General features: G+C 52.8%; 1 protein-coding gene across 1 annotated transcript in view; it reads right to left on the bottom strand.

Annotated features, from left to right (window-relative positions):
- The window catches only part of Nkd1 (NKD inhibitor of WNT signaling pathway 1), a 70,811-nt gene that overhangs the window by 14,482 nt on the left and 39,198 nt on the right, over positions 1-17,131 (bottom strand). The window contains exon 4 of the mRNA XM_040735293.1: positions 4,034-4,100. Coding sequence (XP_040591227.1) covers positions 4,034-4,100 — 67 coding nt within the window. The remainder of the gene's footprint in view (positions 1-4,033; positions 4,101-17,131) is intronic.

Genomic DNA, 17,131 nt, shown 5'->3' with positions numbered 1-17,131 from the left:
GGCCCAAAACCCAAACTCAGGTGACAGCAGCCAGTGTTAGCTTATTTTAACACAGTCCACAAAAGCCTAGTTAACAGCAAGCTTGGATAAAAGTGACAAACTAGAAACCAGGTTATGGCCAAGGCAGCTGAGACCCAACATCAGTAAGGAGAGAGCAGAAATGACCATCAAGAGTGGCACACGACTCTCCACCTGCATAGCCAACACATTTTCAAGCAGATACAATAGGAGCGTGAGCACAGGCCAGGCTTCCGTGCTGAAGCTTGGACGCGCGCCCTAACATGCTCGTGATCCCCTGCAATTGTCCACACAAAATATCTGTGACAAATATTCTGGTCTACGGGTGGCTTGCCAGGATGTTTCTGGGCCTCCAGACCTCCAGCAGCAGCTGTCAGGGGGGGGATGCAGATGGATTTTAATATTAGCCTATGCCAAAAATAATTAGGAGGGTAAATCTGTGGCCGTGAGGGGAAAGATCGTGTGTGCATTCCAGGCCAAATGGTTTCTTGGATGACTGGCGCAGGCCTCATGAGGGGAAGGGTTCCAGAGGTGCACAGACGCGCCAGCCTGGCACTGCCGGTCATGTTGGCAGGTACACGTGTTGTCTCATTAAGTCCTTACTAACACAGTGTAGGAGTGTCACCATCTGCATTTCACAACATTGCAAGTGAAGCTTAAAAAGCAAAATTGAAAGCTGGGCAAGGTGGCCCATGCCTGTCTTGGGAGGCTATGGCAGGACTGTGAGTTTGAGCCCCCCGCCAGGCTACCAGGACCCTGTATTAGAGAGAAACAGAGAGAGAGAGAGAGAGAGAGAGAGAGAGAGAGAGAGAGAGAGAGAGAGAGAGAGAGAGAGAGAGAGAGAGATCCTTGGCCCCGCCATTGTACTAGAGTCAGATCACACAAACCTGGAGCTTCCCTGGTTACGAACATGAGAGCAGAATTTCTGCAAAGCATCAGAAGCATGTCTTCTTAGGACAGCACTGCACATTCCACATTCGTAGTAGGGTGGACAGCGTGGTGCTGCAGTTTTGTGTCTTTGCTCAAATTTGGGTGGGAGGGGAGTTGGGCCAAGTGATCCTCTCTGATGGGACAGTTTAGGAACTGAAGAAGCAGGGGCAGACACTAGCCTACCCTTCATGGATAGATGTTCCCGATGCTCTCCCGAAAATTCATCTCAGACTTTGAGGGACAGAAGACAGGTGTGTGTGTGCACATCTGCTCATACTGGGCCTGCCTGCCATCTGCATTCCTAGGTCCAGATTTTAGCTTTTTAGGTTTTGGCTTTTTAAGCAATCCTATCCTGGAGATTTTCAATTTTAAAAGCAAGTTTGGTTGATCTTCCCAAAGAGCCCAGAGTTCTGGACTGAGGAGCTTCACTGGGACCCACTACCGCATCCCAGGCAGCAGACAGACACCTGCCCAGCAGAGCCCCCAGCACTCCCAGGCTCCCCTCCAAATGTGCACACTCCCTTTCCACAGGCCACCACTGGGCCCACATTCCAACACTGATTCCACTTCAGAACACCTGCACTCCAGAGGGACGAGGCACTGGGGGAAAGGTGGCAACTGCCTACAAACACTGTCTGGTCTTCGTGCTCTGAGGCCTGCACGGAATTGAGGGGACAGCATGAGTGTAGGCAGGGACCCTGGACAGAGAGAGTGGTAAGAGCCTGCTACAGTCCATCCATTCTGCCTGTCACCCCTTACCCATGGGAAAGCCCAGGAAGCAGATGAGCTTTCAAACCTGGCCACCACTGTCCATGCTGCACATTCACGGAGAACAGATGGGGAGACTCCAGGTCAAGCTCACTCAGCGGAGATAGCTTAGAGGTGCTGGGGACTGGAGTGTGACTGCTGAGCCTACAGGAAACTCAAGCAGGGAGAGGAGCCAGAGTGCCTGCTGCTCCCCGGAGGCCTCCTCAGCCTCCAGGCACTGCCAGCCAGCCTTGTAGATGGACCTACCCTGGAAGGGTGAGTGGAGCTGCATGTGGCTGTTTCTTGAGAGGCCCTTACCCTGCCTGACCTTCTAGTCCAAGGTCCCTTAACTCCAGTCCCCAGCAGCCAGGTGGCTTGACCCCCTCAGAACCTCCACTTAGATAACCAGCAGGGTTTTCAAACTAGCATCCCTAACCAAATGCCCCGTGCCCAGTGTTTCTCCCTGTCCCCCAGGCCTCTCTTTGTCTTTACCCAGACACCAAGCTCCTGTAAGTTCTATTTGGGGGGCCTAGAAGGGACCGGGCCCAAGGAGAGGGACAGAGTTCAGTAGCCTTGACGGCCTCACTAGTTAGTAAAGAACCAATGGGCTGCAGGCTCTGAAAAACTAGTTTTCTACAGCAGATGCCAAGTGGGCACTGGGGTGGGTGGAAACGCTGCTCAGAGAGTCCTGAGACAGAAGAGAGCCAGGAGGCTGGGCTGGGTAGGGGCAGCCTCAGGCGAGAGGTGACATGTTGTGGGAACTCATCCAGCCAATAGCCTGTGTGGTACTGGACCATTAAGGCATGGTCTCAGGTGCCACATGTGAACTGATAAGGGAGAGAAGACACATGCTCCCTCTTGGGTGGTGCTCTGAGATCTGATCGAAGCTTCCTGCACCCCTAGGGCAGAAGGCCATGGCAGCTCTCAACCTTTATTGTATGAGTGTTCCCCAGATAAATATTTGGTATTTTTTTATTTGGGCTTTCATGGACTCCCTTATCCATGCTTACAGGAGACCCTGGGGATAGGAGACACACATAAGTCAGGGGGAGCCCATGATGGATAGAACACCCTTGGATGCCTGTCTACCAAGCCAGTACTGACTTGCACACAGGGCACAGGCCTGAGAGGCCATGTAGGCGCTGGAAGTGAGGGGCTGCTCCTCCTGTCCCTGGCTGCTGCTGGATTCCCAGAAGGAGGGTCCCCCGCCTTCCCACACCCTGCCACACAGGCCTGCAGTCAGCTTGGAACCTCTGATGTTTACTTTGTTCTTTCCCAAGTTCAAAAGGAGCTCACAGCCCTGCACACCGAGCCAGCCTTAATCTCCTGCCTCGCTCCCAGCTGGCCAGTTAAGGCGGCTAAGACTCGGGATTAGGGGCAGCTTTACAGAACAACCCAGGAGCCAAAGCCCTCCTCTCCTGGGATGGCCAGAGACTCCTTTTCATCTTCACGCCTCACATGGCCCTTTTCTCCCTTAAACAGCTCTCCAGCAGCCAAGAGGCAATGAGCTTGGCCAACAGAAAGACAAAGACGACATTCAGGAACCAGTTTTCTCCACTGGCCAGGAGCATAGAGGATACCACAGCCCCAGAGCCAGCAGGTGTATGGCTGTGTGGCCAGGGCTCAGGGACATCTCTCTGCCTTTGCCAGCCTGCCATGCCCAGCCATATCCCTGCCCCAGTGTGGGTGGGCTTGGGCCACTACAACAGGAGTAGCAGGAGAGCCTCAAGTGAGAATTGGGTCCAGAATTCTTCCAAGGGTTTCAAAGAACAAATAGGGTCCTTGCTCTCCTGGGCTGCTCAACATTGGCCAGGCTCTCCTCCCATAGTGAGTGCCAGGCAGAGTGGAGCCCTCTCCACTATTGTCTGTCATAGTCATGGGAAGTCAGCTGAGCCATGTGGCAGCTGCAGAGCAAGAGGCACTAGCTCCTATCTTACGGACAGGGACACAGGCCTTACCAGAAACAAACTAGAGGCTGGGTCCATGCCACTGTCACTAGCTCTACAGTATGGCACTTCTGGAGAAAGGAGGGGTCTTGTGTGAGGGACCAGAGGAGACAGGCAAGAGGCCAGAGGCAGGCTGGGTGTGTTTATGCTAGAGCACTGCATAGATGGACTCGGGGAAAGAACTATTATGTGCAGAATCCAGCCGGACACTTGTTCCTTAGCACTGACACCGGAGGGGGGTAGCCCTGTGATGGCCTGTCTGAAGTCTGGTAGCTCCTGAGCACAGGGTGTGGGTGTAACCTGGAGTATTGTGAAGGGCTTCCCATTCCCCTACTGGGCTCGGTGAGCCTTTGCTCCACCCTAGTGCCACAGGCAGAGCTACTAAGACCTACCTTCTAGCTGAAAGTCGCCCTCGTCCTCCTCGCCGAGTGCCTCTCTGGAAGTGTCACCCACCAGCTCCTGGGGGAAGACAGGGCAACGGGTTACAAGACAGTGGGACCCAGCAGGAACCCACCTGGCTACACTGGACAGGTGACATTGAGCACAAACTGCCAAGCCAATAGGATGGATCTAGTCATGTGATAGTGCAAGTGGCTTCTCAGTGCGCAAAGTACCCTGGGAGAAACTGCCCAGGAGCCACCCAGGACCCCCATCTCCCAGAGACCAAGTCCACTCCCTTCCTGGAATGCCAGGTAAGATCGGTGTCCCTTGCTCCTCCTTCCCAGTTGATTTCACAGCCACAGACTCAGAAGGATTCTGAGACCTCAGCCTGGATTCTTCCTCCAAACAAGACGGGGCTCTCTGTGCCCTCTTCCCTGGTAAATCCCTATTGCCCTCTAGGGCAAATATCGCACCAACACATTGGCCAATGCCCTGAGCCTGTATGCTGTGACTCCAGTGATCCTCGCTGAGGCCTCCACATCTTGCCCATGTCCCATCCTCCCACTAGCCTGGTCTTGGCACATGCCTGATCTGGCCAATGTGGCAGGGGTCCTTTCTAGCAGCCTTGTCAAGCTGCCATTCAGCTACTGTCATACTGGCAAAGGGTATTTTGCTCTCCTACAGGCTAGGAAAAGTTTGGGATGTCAAGAAACTAAAGCCCCAAATGTCTGACTCACCCCAGTAGACTAGAGATACATAAAGATTAGACTATATCTTGCAAAATTATGAAACCTAAGATTAGTTAGATAAGGTTAAACAAGACCTTTCACTATAGTTATCAACATGTGAATCTCCGTTGCTATATATTGCAGTGTGGGGCAAACATCCTGTCTTGGAAAAAGAGGTCAGGAGGGATGGGTATGCCATATTCCCTCTCCCAATGTCACAATGGTTGGCCTGATGATGCTTCTAAATCCCAGTAAGTGGCAAGCACAGAAAAGCCCCAACACACCAGCTTCTATCAACGCCTCACTGTGACCACAAAAACCTTTGCCTCGGCAAAACTTCCACAGGGTACAAACCATCCACTCTCGGCACTTCAGATCCTTAAAGACCATCCAGGCCTGCCTTGACATGGCACAGCAAAGGATTCTGCGTGCAGTGTGTGGCTCACTGGTTAGAGCCACAGGGTGGCTTCTAATGTCAACTTTTGTTTTAGAGACTAACAGCTCTCTGTTTGCATGAAGCCTAGACCATTCTAGGCACTCCTTCTTCAGGGTGGTTGAAACACGGCTGTTCCTGCTCCGGTGTCCCATTTACTTCAAACCCTGGTGACTTTACTCCCCTTCTTGCTGATTATCATAATCACTGAACATTCCCCAGGCTTGTAACCTGGCTGCTCGTGTTAACAGAGCCAGAGTTGACAGGGAATCTGGAGACAGTGACAGGAAAGGTGCACACACAGGTGGCATCATCAGATGGCAGGGACACCCCAGCATCCAATTAAATCCCAACTTTCATGCCACAAAGACTGCTGCCATCTCTTCAGCCCTAAAAGAATAGCAGGCAGTGTTTGTGACAGGAGCAGCAGCAGGCTTTAAGGGGCCAAAGGCCTTCACGCTGAGTTCCCTAGGAGAGAGTGGGCTCAGCACTGACCCCAGAGCCCAGACAGCACCACAGCAAGGATGCTGGCACTGATGAGCCTTTGAGGTTCTGTGACTTTCTGCTGGTGTTACTGCCGTATCACCCCAACAGAGCAGCCAAGGAAGCCATCCACTGATGCTGCAGACCCACCACCACCACTGCGAATGACAGATCACACCTGCAGGAGCTGAGCTCACACAAAGTATATGCTCTGTAACACACTGCAGTGCTCCCTGGGCCACTCCAGGGTCTTGGCATAAGTGCTCATGGTCTCTAGGCCCAGGGAAATGCAGCATGGTGAACCAACCCTGGGTCATGCCCTGGCTTCTGAGCTCTCCTAGCATTGGGGCTCCAGGCGACTTATCTATACAGAGGCCCCAGTATGAGCCACTCTATGGTAGGACAGCTAACACTCACTGGACACTCCCTACACAGCAGATAGTAATGACACATGTTAAATAGCCTCCTCTGACCAGCGCAATAGTGCTGCTCTGTTCATCTTTTAAGAAATGAGAGAGTACTCAGAGCATGTGCAAGGCCCTGGGTCCCACTCACAGAACTGCAAAAAAGGAGGAGATTGGAAGAGAGGAAGAAAGGAAGGGAGCAGAACCCTTTTTACTGTAATTTGAGGCCATCTTGGGCTATACATTATCTCAAACAGACAATGCATGAAACAGGGCCTGGCTATCGGCTCTGGTGGCTCAGAGGCCATTTGTTCCAGTCTTCCCAGTGGGAGTCAGAGCAGCACAGCTAGGCCCTCCTGCTCTGTGGTGTGGACTTGGTCCTTGCTCCAGCCTGGCCATAAGCCCATTCCACACAGCCACAGACCTGGAGCCTCCCTTTTCCTATAGGAAGGCAGGTGCTGTCGGAACTGTGCACTCAGACCTCATAGCTGTAACGAGCCCCATGGGGCCTGCAGCAGAGGGCACAGAAATGGGATCAGGCAGTAGGGGGTGGTGCAAATGCAGCTCACTGCACAAGCTAAGTCTAGAAGGTGCAGCTCCGCCTCCCATGTGCCTTGGATCCCCGTCCACAGCTACGGCCCACAGCAGTTCCAGGGTGGCTCTGAGGAGAAAGGGAGTGCTTCGCCTCTGCGCTGGAAGATCAATCAGCAGTCACTACCCATTGCTTCCTGTATTCAAAATCAACCAGCTATCAGTGCATGCCAGAAATGTTGGAACTAACCAGCCTTAGCTGTCCTCTGTGGGGTATGCTGTTATTATATCTACTCTATAGATGAGAAAACCAAGGCAGAGCAGTCTTGTGACTTGCCAATGCTATAGCTCTTACACACCAGACAGAGTCCGACCCTTACCACCGTATTCCCTTGTAGGAGGCCTGAGTCTGAGGCTTAGACAGAGAACTATCTAACTCCTAGGTCCCAAAGCCTAGGCCCCATCTCCTCAGGCTTCCAGGACTGTGGGCCTCAGACCAGAGGCCTGGCTTGGTATTCTGTTAGGACATGTGGCCTACATGTGCCTCTACAGTCCCAGCCCAGTGCTGTCCCTCTGCTGCCCCTGGGAGCCAGCCTCTACCCCTCACTGGGCCTCAGGAAAAGCAACTTCTCCAGTCACTGGTGTGCAGCCGGCCCAGCCCCGAGCTAAGAGGCACAGGCACACTGCCTTATAAGGCCTCTAGGACGGAAAACCACATCAAAGTGGGGCCTTGGGGAGTGTTGGCGCAGGCTAGGGATTTTCCTCTTTGTCGTTGGGACTTCATACTCCTGAACTCAGTCCCCCCACAAAAGGCCCCAGCAGGTCCCTGTCAATCTTTCTGTTCTCTAAGAGGTAACAGATGTGGGTGCCACACATTTTCCAAGCAAACTCTTGGTGCCCACAGAACACAGTACCATGTCGACTCAGGAATGCACAGGACTGACACATTCCAGAAGAGGGGGCACAGCCCAGGCCACCCAGGACCCTCAGATCCAGGCAGCCTGTCCTAGTTAGCCCCGGAGATGAATGCATAGCAAACTCTTTCCTCCATGAACCCTGCAGACGCAGCCCAGCCTCACTAATAGCACACTCTACCTCGTGTTGTCAGAGGCAGGCAGGGCCAGTCTTCGCTCCAGTGCCCAGGTGGGCCCAGCTCCTCTCCGCAGCTGAGTGGCAATACAAGTGCCATTAAACTTGTCCACCCCTGTTTTCCTCCTCCATAAAATGAGCTTTTTTATGTCAAAGAGGAGCCAAGGAAAAGGTGGGGTCAAAATGCCCAGGTGGCGTCTGTTATAAAGTCAAGAGCCTGAAAGTCAGCTTCTCCCATTCTTCTGTCAGTCTCCTCTCATGCGCAAGCTCATCTTCATGGCCCATCCTGATAGCCAATCACCTAGTTCCCAGCAGCTCCACCCCCTCTGAGAGCCCATTTAAGTTCACTGACGTCTAGGGTTAAGGGACCTCCCCACAAAGGTCACCCAAAGAGACAGTGTGGCTCTTCACTGTGGGATGATGGACTCCCCTGCCAGTCACGCAAAGCGTGTCCCACGGGAGGAGTGAGGGAACACATGCAGGGGATTATGATGCCACTACTGTGCACCTAGAAAACAAAGGGACCAGAGAGTGTATGGAATGAATGCCCTGGTCACTCACTGGGAGGAGAAGGAGACGCAGAACCTCAGTCAAAAAGCCAGCCTTATAAGAATCCCTCTAGTGCTCTGAGAGGAAGACAGTGGTCCCTTGGGCTCCATGGGGGCCGATTCCAAAGGCATCCACATCCCAGGACTCTAAGGGCTCTTAGGTGAAACAGCACAGCATCTGAAGAGCCTAGTCACCTCTCACGAAGCCTTTACGCCACCTCGGGATGACTCTTAGTTCCGGCAAGTGCAGCTGTGTAAGCAGCTGTCACACTGCTCTGTCTAGAGATTGACAGCCAAGTAGAGGGCCTGTACTTGTTCAACACAAAGGTTGTTTTTTTCCCTGTGCATCTTCGACAGGATGAATGGGTGGGTGTGGAACCCACAGACACAGAGGGCCAGCTGCACAGCCACGTGTCACCTGTGGAATGAAACCCTGAGTTAACAAGACCCCAGACGACGGCCCACTTCACAGAAGGGGGACCTCAAGTTCAAACAGATGGAGGGGGACCTCAAGTTCAAACAGACGGAGACAAGGGTCCAAGATCCATGGTGAAAAGCAGCTTCTCCCCTGTATACAAGAACATAAGGCAGAGCCCTCAGCTCCTCTAGGAGTCTGCCAGCCTCGGGTCACCAGCAGCAGTCTCTCAGGAGCTGGTAAATAAATACACCTGCCTCGCTGGCCGCATCTCGCTTCAGCCCAAATGGGGGCTGGTGAATAAAAGGTTCTGGACCACCGTCTCCAAAAGCAGGTAACATATGACGGGACCTGGATGATTCTGTCTTGGAAGAGTACCTGACACATTCATCGTGTATGTGTCCAACCTTTGACCATTTCAACACAATATTAACAAAACCCCTGCAAATGCCAGGTGTAAGTTTCATTGTGTGTTAAGTTGCACTCACGGCTTCCTGAGATGCCTACAACTTGTGGGTCACGGGTTGGATGCATCTGTTGGGTGCTGGACAAGTAAATGCAATAAATGTCTCCTGGATGGACTCTGGCACTAGGAACACTGCCCCCACCTGTCCTGCAGACATCACAACCTGGGAGGGTGGCAACTGCGATCACACCAACCTCTCCCCTTGCAACAGCTACCCAGGCTAAACTTGTCCCTTGCTACAAATCTTTACTCTTACAGACCCAGGACCAAGCCATAGTCTACAACAAGTGGAATCCAAGACCTGTGCCATGCTCAGGAGCTGTGGGAGGCTTGCTATGCCACCCTCGCCATGCCCCTCCAGTCTCCCCAGCTGACCCACCTGTGCTGCTCAGGGGAGGGAGGCAGCTCTCAGGCACTGGCAGGTCTGGCCTTCTGCCTAGGCTCACAAGGAACAGCCTTCATGGCTCCAAAGACACAGAGCAGTGATTAAAATTCCTTGCATTGCTCCTATTTTTATCTGCCTAGGATGTAATCAGAGTGTTCCTTGCAGCACCCCCAGCTGGCCCCCCACAACTAAGCATACGCCCTGGATGCCTACTCTGCTGCTAGGGAGATGGACATGAGACATCTGGGCAGACCCCACAGAACATAAATGATCCCCAGAGATGGCCTTGCACACTTCTGGCATTGGCCAGCCACAGATCAACAAAATACACTGCCCAGGCTGTCACTCTGTAAGCTACGGACCCCTGCATGGCATCTATATGTCACTAATACCACAACTTCCTTCAAGACACTTCCTACCTAACCTACTTAATATTTCTCTCCCCAGGCTTCTTGTTATATTTATACCTTTTATTTTAAGACAGAGCCTCAGTTGCCAGGCTAGTGACTCCCCCTGCCTTCACTATTGAGTAGCTGGGATTACAGGTGTGCAGTTGGCTAATATTCAAACTTCTCCAAGTATGTTAAATACCCTCATTCTCTCCCCTCCTCCTCTCTCTCCTCAGTCTTGCAATGAGGTCAGTGAAAGCATGGATGTGAGTCCTCATTATATTCGAGGCTTTGGAGGGATATTTCACATTAAACAGATAGTCATTGAAGTGCCAGCTGTCCAATACTTACCATCTCAAGTCCCACCCCACGAAAGAATGATGCCCAGGTGTTCAGAATGGTAAGCTGTGAAGAGCACCATGGGACACCCTACCCTAAGGCGAGGCTCGCTCTAACAGGAGAGTAGGGAGAGGGGAGACCCAGAGCAAGGGAAGACCAGGGACTACTCCCAGGTTCTTCCCACAGGACAGCAGCTACATTTAGAATTGATTTCGCAGAGGGGGGAAATAAACCTAAACCAACAAATGTGGCAAAATCTGTAATACTTTCTTGTTTTGAACCTCAGAGTTTGAAGCAGGAGTCCTGGGCAGAAGAGGCTGTCCAGAGCAGCCAGGCATGGGCCTAGCCACAGTTCAGACATCTCTATAGAGCCCGGGAGCTCCTGGGGGCATGGGGGCACTAGGTCATGAAAACCAAGGACACAGTGATGATAGTAACTAACATACACTGAGTGTGACAGCTTCTAGTGCTATGCTGAGTCTGATACCTCTCTAGCTAACGCCTCCACAGTGCAGGATCTGGGGCCTGTCCCTGTCCCAACACGAGTCTGGTAGATACTCAGATTCAGCCTGCTCATGGGTGTCCCAACTGCTGGAACAGGGGAATGAGTTCCAGATGAGCTCACATCGGGAACAGTGACTGTCCCTGTCACTCCCCTGGCTGGGGCCTTCACTGTCACCCACTGCCCTCTCCTCTTTAAGGTCTTCAGGGCTCAGACATACATACATACATACATACATACATACATACATACATACATGCATGTATATGCATATGCTGTCCCAAAAGGCACATGGTCAGGCTGCTGCCTTCCCTTCCTCCTGTGTTCCACTGACACTGCCAGGCCGTGACCTGTCACACTGCTCACCTGCCCAGCCACTAGCCTGTGGCTGCATAGCTGAGATCTGATGACAGGAGAGGCCAGGAGCACTTGAGCATACCTGACCACCCTGGAGCTGCAGCAAGTGCTGCCCATGTGATTGGTGGAGCAGGGTGGCTGAGAGCCAGGCCACTTATGGCAGGCGGCACTGTCATCTGTTGACCTGTTGACAGTGCCTCTGCAGTCCCCAAGCCACCTTGTTGAGGGGAAGGATGTGTGTTCGGGCCTAGGCCAGGAGTTGGGAGAAGAGGGACCAGAAGCTGGGTTCCTCACTCAGCCTCAGAAGTGAGGTACTGGGCTTCTAGCTTTGCTAAATGAATGCACACATTCAGCAAGACTTTTTCTTTCTGTCCTCACCATCCGTAGGAACATCTGGAGAGGAGAGGCAAACAAATGTCTTGGCCAGACTCTAGGATACTCTTGTCTGTACACACACACACACACACACACACACACACACACACACACACACACACGAGAGAGAGAGAGAGAGAGAGAGAGAGAGGGAGGGAGGGAGGGAGGGAGGGAGGGAGGGAGGGAGGGAGGGAGGGAGGGAGGGAGGGAGAGGGAGAGGGAGAGAGGGAGGGGGTACTCTATCTAGCCCCAAAGGGCTCTGGGTAAATTACCTACGAGGTCACTTCCCACTGGCTCTGCTTCTAGCCCCGCTAAGCCTCCTTTCCCGGCTGCCTCCATCGGGTTCTACAACCCAGCACTGAAAGCTTGTCAGTCAGGGCAGGGAGGCAGAAGCAGGCAGACTTCTGAGCTTGATGCCAGGCTGGTCTACATACTGATTTCCAGGACACATAGGGCTGGAAACCCTGTCTCGAAAAAGAAGAAAAGCTTGGCTCTCTCCCATAGGCCAATGAGCCCAGCCCAACTGTGCTGTGCTACCCAGAGCCCTCTGCCCTTCGAAAGGGTGACCACACACCTCCCTGCACTAGTGGGGGGGATTTACCTCACTTCCCCCACACACCATTTGGGTAGAACCAAGAGTTCCAGCCCTGGGCTCCCTGAGGTCTGATCTGAGCCTCAGCACCTGCGCCCCCTGACACATAGGTGCACGGGGCTCACACAGAGGCAACCTGGGAGACTGGCTGCCAGGGAGCCCACGGGAGGCCCAGTCTGGAGCCCTTCCTGGTATGGGATGAGTGGGAAGCACAGCCACTACCCGGTGACAGGCAGGAAGGGGACAGGAGCACCTGGAGCTCTTGCATCCATCTCCAGGTTCTGCGCTGTGAGAACTGTTACTGCCCTCAGCCCACTCTCTGACCCTGCACTGCCTTTACACTAAACTGTTGATTTAATTATTATTATTAATTACTGTAACAGAGATGTGGCTTCTATCAGACTCACATTAAGCCTCTGCATCCCACACCAACCCACAGCTTCCCCAAGCCCATCTTCCCATGTCTCCCTTGAATTCAAATACAGCAGTCTCCACTGCTGCCCAGGCCAGACCACAGGAGCGAGCTGATGCTTCTCCTGCAACCTTCCCCTCTACCCATCAGCATAGGCTACTGGCTCCGCCCTCAAGCCACAGGCTGACATTGCACACTCTCCTTGACATCCCCAGTGTCCCACACTGACACCAGGACGACAGTGACCATTCTTGTCACCTTGCTCCCCACCACTGCTTTTCCCGGGCCCCAGCCACTGGCCCCACCCACTGCTTCCCTTCCTTCACTGCCTGCTGTGGCCATGCTAGACACCCTCCTGGCTATTCTGGTGTTTGGCACATTGCCTACTCGGGGCTCTGCACCTACAGCATCCTCTACCTGGGATGCTCTTTCTCTCCCTCGGGGTTTTACTATTAAATCTATTTTAAAATGCAGCCCCTCCCATGACACGCACTCCCTCCCTCCCTTAGTCTTCTCTGGGGCTCACCACCATCTGTAACACTATACCAGGCCTGACAGGAGGCACGCAGCAGACACGTGCTGAGCAACCAATGCAGCTCTCTATTTACAGACTGGGAAAACATTCCCTGCATATTCTCCCAAGAAAAAAAGCACTGGCCCAAGACCCCAGCGAACACAATCGCCTCTGCTAAAATTATTCACATGTTCCCATACATCGAGGTTACAGAGACGGCACCAAAAACTCTCCGAGGCTGTGCCAGATGGCATGCAGGTCACCTGGTGTTCATCACCAGCAGGCAGAGAAAAGACAAGGCACTGTGCCAGAAACAGCACCTATGTGGCTAGTTAGGGTTTTCAGAAGTCAACTGGAAGAGCAGTGAGCTCAAGGTGACGGGGTCTCCAGCCGCCACACAGTGCAGAACTCTTCCGTGAACTTAGCCACCTGGAGGTCCTGGAGACCCAGCCTACTTCTTGCTGCTCTTGGTTATACACACTTAGGAATCTAGGGACTGACTCTTGGTCCATTGGATACAGTAGGACCTGGATTCCAGAGGTGACAGGAGACCAGTAGAGCATGTCAACTGAGCTATCACTGGGAGCATCTGAGTAAAGAGGAGGGCACGGTCACCACCGCACACCAGATTTCACTGTTACATTCTAGGCAACCCAAAACACAGAATAAGAACACCCTTGTATGTATGTCAGGGTCCCAGGTCATTGGTCACCGGAGGAAGACTGTGCGTGTCTGGCAAAGACTGTGTGGCCAGCAGAGAAGGAAGGAGGCTATTGAGGTTCAGGGACAGAAGACACCCATAGATGTAGCTTCATCTATCACCTCTTAACCCTAGTAACCTAGAGAGGTCAACAGGCAAGTATCACCCCCTTTATTAGGTGAAGGACTGAGACTCTACAAGAGAATGCAAGAAAGAGGTACAGCTGGGAAGGGTCACATCCCTCTGTGTAGGCCAAGCCCCTAAGGACCAGCATGACCTAGGGGAGACTGCAACACTGGGGGGCATCAGACCAGGCAGGACAGGAGACCTATTAGGGATGCCCCCCCAGGAAATGGCACACCAAGTATATGGATTTTCTGAACCACCCTCTGTCTGTCTATTTGTAGACTTTGATAAGAACCTGAGTACGGACAGGAAAAGAAAGGCAACTTCCCAGTGCTACAGAGTCAATGGCAGCAAAGCCACCAGGAGTACCACCCAAACCCAAAGTAGGGGCAAGAGGTCAGCTTAGGAGTTCCCCAATTTATCCACAGCTGGGAGTAGGTTCTGCTCCCAGAAAGACAGCATAAAGTATCTAGGGGTCCTTCGCATGGAACTTCTCACACCTCTACTGACATTTGCGTTAAGACTGAGAGAGCCTTCGGTAGGGTGACTAGCACACCACCCTGGAGGTTTGGCACGTAGGGCTCCCTGAGGTCTCCCAGCAGCCACCCCTGTGAGGTTTTCTTGGGACCCACCCTGGCACCTGGTCTGAAGGCTTGGAATTGGGTGACTCTGAGGAAGGCACAGGAGGCTCAGTCCATGTTGGGCCTGGACAAACCTCTAAAGAGAAGTCATAATCTAGAGGTTCTCATAGGACCAAGCCAGAGCCCAGAGCCCAGCCAGAAATAGCACCTTTGTTTCTTCCTTCCTTCACTTGACTGTCTGGGGACATCCTTAAGAAACCAGAGACACAATCCTTGCCTCAGGTTCTGCTTCTGGGAGGGGTTCCCACTAAATTATCCGTGGAGTTGGGGAGCAATGACCCCATGTGGTGGCTTCCCAGGCAGTGGACAGGCAACTGGAAGGCTGGCTGCTTTGGCCCACACAAACCAGACAGAGCACGGGTCCAGACCTGAAGTCATAGCAAGGCCAGTCTAGCCCGTGCAGGGCAGGGTCTGACACCAGGCCTCAGTGTCTGCTGGCAGATGGGAAGAACATTTCCTCCCTTCATCTTTAGGGGCCTCAGTTAATGGCCGGCCCTTCCTGAGTATGTCATTCCCAGGGCTTCTCTCTCAGATCATCCATCTGCAAGTTTAAGATGGACTTCAGACCATCCTCCGGGGGATCCCAGGCTGAAGGGTAGCTTTGTCCCTCTTTTTAACTGTTCGTGTTGTAGCATCTATGAGTTGGAAGCCCCTACCCAGCCCCTCCCAGTGTCTGTACCCCTGCCCCAGAGTTACTGATAGTCTTTAGACTGCAATCTGGGAGTCCAGACTCCATCCAGTGTGCTAGGCACCTCATACACAACACATGACTGCTTAGTGCGAGGCTCTCCCGTGCAAGATTTGGAACATATTTAAAACAAGAGCTCTGCGTCTCTATCTGGAATTCCAGTGTAAGAGGGAAATCCCAGTCATCCCCGCCCCATCCACCTGGTGGTCAAGGCTGACTTCTCTCTCTAACTATGATGACAGGCACACAATGCGGCCTAACCAATGAGAACCGTGCAGGGTTCCAAGTCAGACCAAGGAGATCCAGTGCATTCTCGGGACATCTGCGATAATGAACTTGGAATTTCCAACTGCTGGAAACATTTGCTTTCTTACAGGAAGATCCTAGCTGAGTAAGAAGTGAACACAGGAAATCAGGTTCAGTGAAGCAAGAAAAAACAGGTTCCAACACCATCTGAGCTCCTAGATCAAACCGTGCCTGAAGCTAGGTCCCCTTAGGCATTTCAGTGATGTGAACTGCGAAATCTCCCTCTTCCTGCTTAAACCAATTAGAGCTTGTTTCCCATCATGGCTGCCGAGCCCTGTTTGCTGTACCCTCCTTTCAACGCCAGCACATTGCCAGGCCCAGGATGTATGTCCCCAGAACTCCCGGGTGTACCCTTCCCCATGGGTGGCAGTCAGAAGGGCTCAGCTCCCATCCAGCCCTGGCCATCCTCATTCCAGGGCCTGAAGCCCCAGCCTTGGCCTTCGCTGCTATAAACATGCACACCCATCACCTCCATCACTGTCACAAATAACCCAATAACCAGCACAAAGGGAAGATGCTTGTTTGGGTTCACAGCTTGTAGGTGCATCCAGCTCGATGCCCATGGACCACATTCAGCCAAGGGTAGCCACAAATGTACCTAGCACAAAGTCATAAGCTTTCTTAAAACATCACCAATCTTTTCATAATTTTTCTGGGGGTGGAGGCATACTTGATTGAGCCGTTCTTGAGCATGAACCCTGTGAATGACATCACGTATGTAGGACACGCCTGCTAGAGAGTACAGGCCGTGGCGAGGGTGCCACATTACTCCGGGGCTACTGGTAGGTGTACATGGCAACAGTGGGGAGCAAATCACTGGCCTCATGAGATGGGGTGGGAGGAGCTTAGGTTCCCAGGTTCCCTTCTATAGCATCGTTCCCAATGACCTTCAGGTTCTCAAACGCCTACTAGTGAACCCCTGCCAGTCAGCCCTGGGGACCAAGCCTTCAACACATGGGCCTTTACACTCACCCTAGCCAAGGCAGGAGCCCCTAAGCAGAACACCTTCCAGAGTAAAAGGTGTTATGAACAAGGCTAGGAACACAATTGCGACTGGCACTTAGGGTACCTGGGCTAGGGATGTGCTGTCCACCATTTTCCGACCTTCCCTGAGCTAATGCTGATGCCTCATTTGCCCGCCCTTCTCATTTCCATCACTGCCCTCTGTGCAAATGCAAATGTCTCCTCTTGCCTCCTCCTGACTCATTCCTGCAGACTTGGAGAGAAGCCATCCTGGAGACCTGGAGACGTGGCATGGTCCCCCTGAAGCCCTCTGTTCTAAAATCCCTGTCTCCTGAGGCACTCCCTCCCCATGCCTGAAACCCTTCAGACTCACAAGCCTGGCACACCATGCACATGTACACACACACACACACACACACACACACACACACACACACACATACAGAGAGAGAGAGAGAGAGAGAGAGAGAGAGAGAGAGAGAGAGAGCGCAAGCTGTGGAGACAGCCTTTCCCTCCTTCAGGGAGATTGAATTTTTCTCTATGTATTGAGGAAACCATCCCCAGTGATCCACTAGACAGAGGCAAATATTGGGGACCAGGCATCATGAGCCAGGGTGGGTGCAGTAGGGGAGAGCAACAGAGGCAAGGCACTGGCCCTCCAACAGCTTTCAATGACCTGAAGCCCGGACAGGCACCAGCTGGCTTCTGCCAGTATCTAGCCTT

This window comes from Mesocricetus auratus, unplaced genomic scaffold, assembly GCF_017639785.1.
Source record: "Mesocricetus auratus isolate SY011 unplaced genomic scaffold, BCM_Maur_2.0 Super-Scaffold_100045, whole genome shotgun sequence".
NCBI lineage: Eukaryota > Metazoa > Chordata > Mammalia > Rodentia > Cricetidae > Mesocricetus > Mesocricetus auratus.
The sequence above is the reverse complement of the archived record's forward strand: the minus strand, read 5'-3'. Positions and strand labels throughout refer to the sequence as shown.